Source organism: Camelina sativa, chromosome 16 (assembly GCF_000633955.1).
Source record: "Camelina sativa cultivar DH55 chromosome 16, Cs, whole genome shotgun sequence".
Lineage (NCBI taxonomy): Eukaryota > Viridiplantae > Streptophyta > Magnoliopsida > Brassicales > Brassicaceae > Camelina > Camelina sativa.
Window position 1 is genome coordinate 15,770,341 of NC_025700.1, and position 8,839 is coordinate 15,779,179.

General features: G+C 34.4%; 2 protein-coding genes across 5 annotated transcripts in view; both read left to right on the plus strand.

Moving 5' to 3' along the window:
• Positions 1-1,376, plus strand: part of LOC104750708 (protein CROWDED NUCLEI 3) — a 6,333-nt gene extending 4,957 nt beyond the window's left edge. For 2 of the 4 annotated variants that reach the window (XM_010472547.2, XM_010472549.2), the window contains 3 exons: positions 21-546; positions 632-818; positions 969-1,376. In XM_010472547.2, coding sequence (XP_010470849.1) covers positions 21-546; positions 632-818; positions 969-1,193 — 938 coding nt within the window. In that variant the 3' untranslated portion in view covers positions 1,194-1,376. The remainder of the gene's footprint in view (positions 1-20; positions 547-631; positions 819-968) is intronic. The other 2 variants (XM_010472550.2, XM_010472548.2) reach the window with 2 other exon arrangements.
• LOC104750709 (piriformospora indica-insensitive protein 2-like) lies at positions 3,431-5,819 on the plus strand. The gene is made up of 2 exons (XM_010472551.2): positions 3,431-4,355; positions 4,676-5,819. The coding sequence occupies exons 1-2, from the start codon at positions 4,134-4,136 to the stop codon at positions 5,738-5,740; spliced, it is 1,287 nt and encodes a 428-aa protein (XP_010470853.1). The 5' UTR covers positions 3,431-4,133; the 3' UTR covers positions 5,741-5,819.

The window sequence follows — 8,839 nt, forward strand, 5'->3', positions numbered from 1 at the left end:
CATTTCTCCCAGTGCAGAAAATAGCAGGAAAACATCTTTGATTGGGAAAATTGCTTCAAAGCTGTTGAGTATATCACCGATTGGGAAGGCAGATAAAGTCACTGACCTGGGTGTAACAGTTAAGCTTCCAAAACCTTCCCAACGTGATGATCGTCTGGATACACTGCCAGAAGATGATCATGAGCCATCTGCTACCGAACAGAGTTTCACAGATAGTAGAATACAAGAAGGTCCTGAAGTTTCCCTGCAATCAGAGATAAAGAGTGATAAACCTAGACGTGGTAGAGGTAGGGGTAAGTCTGTTAGAGGAAGATCGCAAGCAACAAAAGCTGCGTCGAAAGATTCAAAACCATCTGATGTAGGAACTCCAAAGAAGCGACAACGCGAACAGGCTTCTAGAATCACAGAAAGTGAACACACAGCTGGTGATAGCGATGAGGGTGTAGATAGTATCACAACTGGTGGACGTAGGAAGAAGAGACAAATAGCCGTTCCAGTCTCTCAAACGCCAGGGCAAAGCCGGTATCATCTCAGGAGACATAGAAAGTAAGTTACTACTTTAAACTAGGAAAATGAGTTGCAGTGAATTCAATACGTGTGAAACTAATATTTGTATGGAAAATGCTTTCAGTGTAGGAACAGAAGAAGATAAAGCACAAGCATCAACAGGTGTCACAGAAAAACAAGAAAGTGTCAGTGGTGATATCAGAACAGTGCCAAGTCCGAAGGATACTCTTACTCCACCACAATGTGAGAATAGGGAAAATGGCAAAGCTGAAGTATTAGTGGAAGCAGTAACACATGAGGAGATTGTTAGGGTATGATTTTCTGAAACATCGAATTGGGTGTTCGTTATTTCGTACTTTATTTTCCATTTTGTGCAAAATGTTCTTTCTTGCTGTCTAAGTGGAACATGTGGGCATGTTAATCGTAGGATATATATAATCTGAACCATGGTTTTGATGCAGGTTGTAGCAGAGACGGAGTTCAATGATAACAACACGGGAAAGAGGCCAGTCGAAGATTCACAGTTGGAAACAGGAGGCAGCGGTGAAATAAGAGAGCATGGTGAAGATGATGATGAGGATATCAGCATGATCGAAGAGGAGAATGAAGGAGAAGAAGAAGAAGAAACAGAGCGCCAAGGTGATGCTTCCATAGGAAAAAAGATTTGGGTCTTTTTCACAACCTGATCATTTTCCCTTTATTTGTCTTTTTAAAAAGACAAAACTATCCCACAAGTAGGATTTGCAACATCTTATGTGTTGGTTCTTTTTAACTTCACTTTTTTTTTTCTAAGCAACTGAAACAAAAAGGAAGTGATTCTTGGAAGGCATGGACATGTTAGGAAATGTAACATTTGATTTTACTCTCTATGACTCCAACTCCATGACCATAGATAATGCTGGTATCCAAGGAACCAAACCAGAATTTAGAGGTAAGAAACAAAGTTACTTAAGTCATTGTCATGGACCTGACATCTTTTTTTGGTTATGTTTGCTTGAAAATCGCCAAACTAAAAATAAAGTCCAAAGCAGAAAACGGTAAAAAGCAGAAAAGGACTACACAATGGCTTATATGTAGGATCTTACCAAGATTTGAAACTTAAATTGGATGGATTTATAGTGAGTAGATAGTAGATACGCCTCACCTATCAATGTTAAGACAAAAAAGAGTGTGGTCCAAAAGAAAGGACATGCAAGAGCATCAATAACTCACTCTTCATTACACTCCACTCTTAGAAACATCCCCATTAATTCTCTCAATGGCAAGGTTTTATGACTTTTGAACCAGTCAAAAAAATCCATCATCTGGTTCTATTCTATTAATGCTTTTAATTAACTAATCCAAAGTAATTAAACATTATTCTTTAATTTCAACCACCAAGTAAGCTTCTTCCTTTTTAAGTGTTTTCTAAAAAAATATTTTTCAGGAAATATAATAACTAATTTTGAAGAAAGGGACAGTTGAGGAAATATCAGAAACATATAAATAAAATATATAAATGCGGAGGCTGCAGAATAAACAGCTCCTCTTATAAGAGAGAGACTCACTCGATCTTCTCTGTCTTTCGCTTTCACTTGCATTATCAACACAAGATGTTGGACCCCTCTCTTCTTATCATTTTCATTACCATTATTGTTTCTCTGCTTTGGTAACTGTGTCTTGCTTTAAAAAATTAGGTTTTTTACTTTTTCTTTCTCCGGTTTATGAATTTTAATTGCTAATGCCAAGTCATTGTCTAAATCCCTGGCTATGTACCCTATTAACTTCACAATGATTCTAGTCTACGGATCAAACAGCCATAATAGTAAGCATGTAAAAGTTGTAAGATCCTTTACATTTAGGCTTTTATTTGTTATTCGTATTTTAAACCCAATATTTCAGTTTTGTCATATTATAGTCTGTGCTATATGTAATCATAAGTTAGAGAAACAGATTTGGCTTTTCCTCTCTTGTTCTCTGGTTACGTCTTCTTCATGGCNGTCTTTTTAAAAAGACAAAACTATCCCACAAGTAGGATTTGCAACATCTTATGTGTTGGTTCTTTTTAACTTCACTTTTTTTTTTCTAAGCAACTGAAACAAAAAGGAAGTGATTCTTGGAAGGCATGGACATGTTAGGAAATGTAACATTTGATTTTACTCTCTATGACTCCAACTCCATGACCATAGATAATGCTGGTATCCAAGGAACCAAACCAGAATTTAGAGGTAAGAAACAAAGTTACTTAAGTCATTGTCATGGACCTGACATCTTTTTTTGGTTATGTTTGCTTGAAAATCGCCAAACTAAAAATAAAGTCCAAAGCAGAAAACGGTAAAAAGCAGAAAAGGACTACACAATGGCTTATATGTAGGATCTTACCAAGATTTGAAACTTAAATTGGATGGATTTATAGTGAGTAGATAGTAGATACGCCTCACCTATCAATGTTAAGACAAAAAAGAGTGTGGTCCAAAAGAAAGGACATGCAAGAGCATCAATAACTCACTCTTCATTACACTCCACTCTTAGAAACATCCCCATTAATTCTCTCAATGGCAAGGTTTTATGACTTTTGAACCAGTCAAAAAAATCCATCATCTGGTTCTATTCTATTAATGCTTTTAATTAACTAATCCAAAGTAATTAAACATTATTCTTTAATTTCAACCACCAAGTAAGCTTCTTCCTTTTTAAGTGTTTTCTAAAAAAATATTTTTCAGGAAATATAATAACTAATTTTGAAGAAAGGGACAGTTGAGGAAATATCAGAAACATATAAATAAAATATATAAATGCGGAGGCTGCAGAATAAACAGCTCCTCTTATAAGAGAGAGACTCACTCGATCTTCTCTGTCTTTCGCTTTCACTTGCATTATCAACACAAGATGTTGGACCCCTCTCTTCTTATCATTTTCATTACCATTATTGTTTCTCTGCTTTGGTAACTGTGTCTTGCTTTAAAAAATTAGGTTTTTTACTTTTTCTTTCTCCGGTTTATGAATTTTAATTGCTAATGCCAAGTCATTGTCTAAATCCCTGGCTATGTACCCTATTAACTTCACAATGATTCTAGTCTACGGATCAAACAGCCATAATAGTAAGCATGTAAAAGTTGTAAGATCCTTTACATTTAGGCTTTTATTTGTTATTCGTATTTTAAACCCAATATTTCAGTTTTGTCATATTATAGTCTGTGCTATATGTAATCATAAGTTAGAGAAACAGATTTGGCTTTTCCTCTCTTGTTCTCTGGTTACGTCTTCTTCATGGCATCTCCTCTATACTAAACCATTAAGAGAAACGAAACAGAGAGACCTCTATAGCTTTTCACGAAATTTTCTTGTGACACAAACCAAGCTCTAGAGGATAAAAGATTAATCAAAACAATTCTGTATACAAATCAACCAACATTCGTTGTTTTCAAAAAAGGGTCCCATAACCCAATTGTGGTGAATGGTGATAGCTTTGTTTTCATCTTTCAACATTAACACCAACCCAAAATTCTTGATTATATTTCTTGTTGTTTTTTTTTTGTAACTTTCCCTTATAGAAACGTACAACAAGTGGGATAGTTCCAATACAGATAAGATCCACACAAACACTTTTTTTTCTTTATCTTCTCTATAATCTTATTATAGTCTCAATGAAGATGCTTAGACTTAGAAAGAAGCAACATTTGTTTTTTTTACTATGTGTGTGGTGTTTGGTGGTGGATTTGAGCAAGGCAGAAGCAGAGGAAAGTGAAGGAGTTCCTATGGAGAAAACAGAACAAACTGCTCTCTACTCTACAATTCAAGGCTTTGTCGGTGACTCATGGAATTGCTCATTTCTTTATCCTGACCCTTGTGGCTGGACTCCAATCCAGGTTCTTTCTCTCATCACTCTTCTTTAATCTTATTTTAATCCGTTCAAGAACAACAAAAAAACTATGTTACTAATGTTTTAAACCTATCAAGATTATGATTCTTGAATTTGAGGTGAAAATGGTTGTACAGCTTTGTTTGTGCATGTGCCTACAATGTAATCTCAAGCGAAGCGAGAGAAAATAAAATTTCTCACTCATTTTTATTAGTAACAATTATTTCGATATATCTGTTAAAGAATTTGTTTATTTTGATAAAAATATATTTGTTAATGTTACGTTTGTTTCTCAAATTTCTAATTCTCTGTTGGTTAACTCTGCAGGGTGTGACTTGTGATATGTATGATGATCATTGGTATGTAACTGCTCTAAGCTTTGGGACTGTACAAGAAAACTCTCTTGCTTGTGCTGACGTTCCAGTGATCAGACCACAACTCTTTGAGCTCAAGCACCTCAAGTCCCTCTCTATTTACAGCTGTTTCACATCGCCGAACCGATACCTAGCTTCAGTCTCAGATGAAAAGTGGGTTGAACTCTCTAAAAGCTTGGAGAGACTTGAGATCAGATCAAACCCGGGACTCATAGGTGAACTCCCTTCTGTCATCACTAACTTCACCAACCTTCAATCTCTGGTGGTGCTAGAAAACCAGTTAACAGGTCCACTGCCGGAGAACTTGGCCAAGTTAACAAGACTGAGACGCTTAGTATTGTCAGGAAACAAGTTCACAGGGAGAGTACCAGAGGTCTTTGGGTTAACCAGATTGTTGATATTGGATTTGAGCCGGAACTTCTTATCCGGGTCGTTGCCCTTCAGCGTTGGAGGATTGAATTCACTTCTGAAACTTGACGTCAGTAACAATTACTTGGAAGGAAAGTTACCTAGAGAGCTACAGTACTTAAAGAATCTGACTCTTTTGGACCTTAGAAACAACAGATTCTCAGGTGGATTTACTAAAGAGATCCAAGAGATGGGTTCTTTGGTAGAGCTGGTCCTGTCCAATAACCGCCTCGCCGGGGACTTGACAGGATTAGAGTGGAGAAATCTGAAGAATTTGGTGGTTCTAGACCTCTCCAACACAGGATTAACAGGGGAGATTCCTGGTTCAATCTTGGAGCTCAAGAAACTGAGGTTTTTAGGTCTGAGCAACAACAATCTCGGAGGCAAACTCATTCCACAAATGGAAACCGAAATGCCTAGTCTCAGCGCGCTCTACGTGAATGGAAATGACATCAGCGGAGAGTTGGAATTCTCTAGGAAGTTTTATGAGAGGATGGGAAGGAGACTTGGTGTTTGGGGGAACCCTAATCTGTGTTATAAGGGAGATAAGATCAAGAACCTTCCTTTTGGAGTGAACCAATGTAAGAGAGTTACGGCAGATAAAAACTAGCACCCCTCGTTTTTGTGATATAACAATAACTTCTGAATTTGAAATGGTACAATACAAAACTGTGGTCGTTTCAGTTTAATCTCTCTGTAATAAAAATACAAAAGAACACAATGGAAAAAGGCAAAAAGCCCATTAGGTAACCTAACACTAGCTTCAATAATGTCGTGGGGCAAAAAGCAACAACAGTTTCATCATTTGGAATCCGAAAGAGTTTCACAGCAAGATTCTTTCGAGGCCCAAACTATTAGATTGTATGATTCCAACTCAAAACCAATTGGCAATAAGTGGAGAGACTCATCTTATATATACCACTTAAGATCCTACTCAACTTTCAATGTGGGATATTGTATCCCTAATATACCCCCTCCAGATGATGGTTCTTCTAAGCATCAATCTCGGTATGTTCGGGTATGAATCGGCGGGCCAACTATTCGCCCGGGCCGATTGTGGATTGGGTTGAGCATGTGCGGACTGGACTCTGATATCATATTAGATTGTGGGATTCCAACTCAAAACCAGTTGGCAATGAGTGGAGAGACTCATATCTTATATATACCACTTAAGATCCTACTCAACTTCCAATATGAGATATTGTATCCCTAATACAAATTTATTTCTTGCTTCAATTTCAAAATATTTTTCTACGAAGTGCCTGAAATAATATGTAAGTTTTGTAGTTTTGCAAGATTTAACGAATGATTCATCTCTCTACATTTAAAAACGTTTGTTTTTTTTTGAATAAATTTTATATATTATTCAAAAAAAAAAAAATTCATCTCTCTATCGTGCGTGCACAGTTTTGAATCTTATTTATTATAGTTATTTTTTAAAAGAGTTAAGGAAGATGCAGCGGAATTCAGAAATGCTAATTTTGTGAGAAGTAAACCCAAGCTCTTGCGGAAGATGCAGCGGAAGGCTTTTGACAAGAATTTCCGTAAATATCAGGTAAAACCGTAAAAGTTAGAGCAGAGGAAGCAGCAGCTTTGCTTGCAACATTTGCAAGTGTGATCACAGTTTAATTTGTTCAGTTGTTTGTTATTGTTGTTGTTGTTGTTCTTCTTCTTCTTCTTCTTCTTTTAGTTGCTTTCTATGTATCAACACTTATACTTTGGTGGTTTTGTTTAGATAATTAAATTGGGGGTATTTCAGACGATACGATGTATGTTTTGTTGATACGTTTGCTCTATTGCTATGTTCATATCCAAGCTCAAGATCTTTGGCCACTTACTGTAAGCTAGTTTATTGCACTAACAACCAAAAATTTATTGCCAATGTCAAGGAATTAGTGGCATTTATGATTGTTTGTTAATTCTCCGATGAAACAGATCATTAAGTTATAGTTTCCAAGTAATCCAATCTCGTTCACCGAGCTTCACGAACGAATGTTGAATCGCGAAGCAAGGATCATGTTCATTCCATACTAACAAAACATTAAATAATTTGATTTTTTTTTTCTTTTAGTATAAAATTTATTTTGATGAAAAGTATATTTTGTAATTCCTTTTGGGAGTATAAATCATTAGTTGGTTATAAAATCTTCTTATAATTAAAAGAGTAATATGTTTGGGTAAATGTCCAAAATCCTGATTATATTTACTCAAATTGTCATTCAATTTTGCAAGAAGGAGTAGCTTTATTGAAATTGGAAAAAATAAAATTGTCAGAAAAAAAATAAAATCGATTACACACTTTATAAGGTTAGTTTCATATATGTACTTCTCAATTACTTTTTCTTTTTTAACCATTCTTCTTTTTTCCACTTCATCAAATGATATATTATACATCAAATTATTCTAAAATTTATGTTATAAGTATTGATTTGCATATATTCTTTCTTTTTAAACTAAAGATGCATAGTTTAATATTGTAAAATTGTGCTTATGCACTCCCGTAATTAATCTTTCTATTTATTTCAATGAAAACATGCTAATTTCCAATATAAAACCATATACCTTTTTAATATATTAATATGATGACATCATTGTTTTTTTTTCTATCCTAAGTGACATTTTGAATTATTATTCTCTTTGTACCCTTTTACATTTTTGTTAATTTACTTGTATTTTCATGATTAATAATTTTAATTTATATCGTATCAATTTTTTAAGAGATCATTTAAAATTAATTATATATTCTTACTTTATTTAGATTTATTTATTTGTAATACATTTTTCTTGCATTATTCTTTAATTTTTTATATCTTATATATATTTATCGAAGAGAAGTATCAATATAACTCAATAGCTAAAGATGACACACAATTAGCTAAATTTTTTTTTCTGTCAACACTCATTAGCTAATTCTTTTTTGAATATATATATATATATATATATATATATATATATATATATTTTGAAGGTAAGTATCATTATAACTCAATAGCTAAAGATGACACAAATTTACTTTTATTTGAATAAATTTACATTGAAGATATATATATATATATATCGTACCAGACACACACATACATATTGTATATATACGTGAAATAAATTTCTTATAAGTAGTCTCTTAGTTAGTTTTCAGCAATAATATTAACACATATTGATGACTATATATGCTAATATTTATTCTCTTAATTTGGTTTTACAATATCAAAATCATGTTGACAAAAGTAAATATAAAAAAGGGTGAATTAGCTATGTAACCAAAAAAAAAACTATAGAAGAATATAGCACACTATTTGAAAAAATTAAAAAAATAATATAGAGGGTATCTAAAATTACCATTTTAGTGTTTAGTGGTAGTGAATGGGGTGGTGGCTAGCTGAAGGCAGGGTGACCGGAGGTGGAGTGGTGGTGGTAGCCGGTGGACGGAGCTTGGCCAGAGGTTGGCCGGAGGTCGGCCGGCGGTAGGGTGGTGGTTGGCCGGAGGTGGTGGTGGCTGGAAATCGGAAGTGACCAGAGTTGGTGGAAGAGATGATGATGGTTAGAACAAAAAACAAAAAAAAAACAAAAAGGGCAAAACTGTCATTAATACATAAATATAGAGAATATAATTGATTCATGGTTATGGTTAGTATGGTTATTTTGTGAATAATAGATTTTTTTTTTGGTTATATAACCATTTCCCCTGTAAAAAAAGGCTAAGCTAAATATA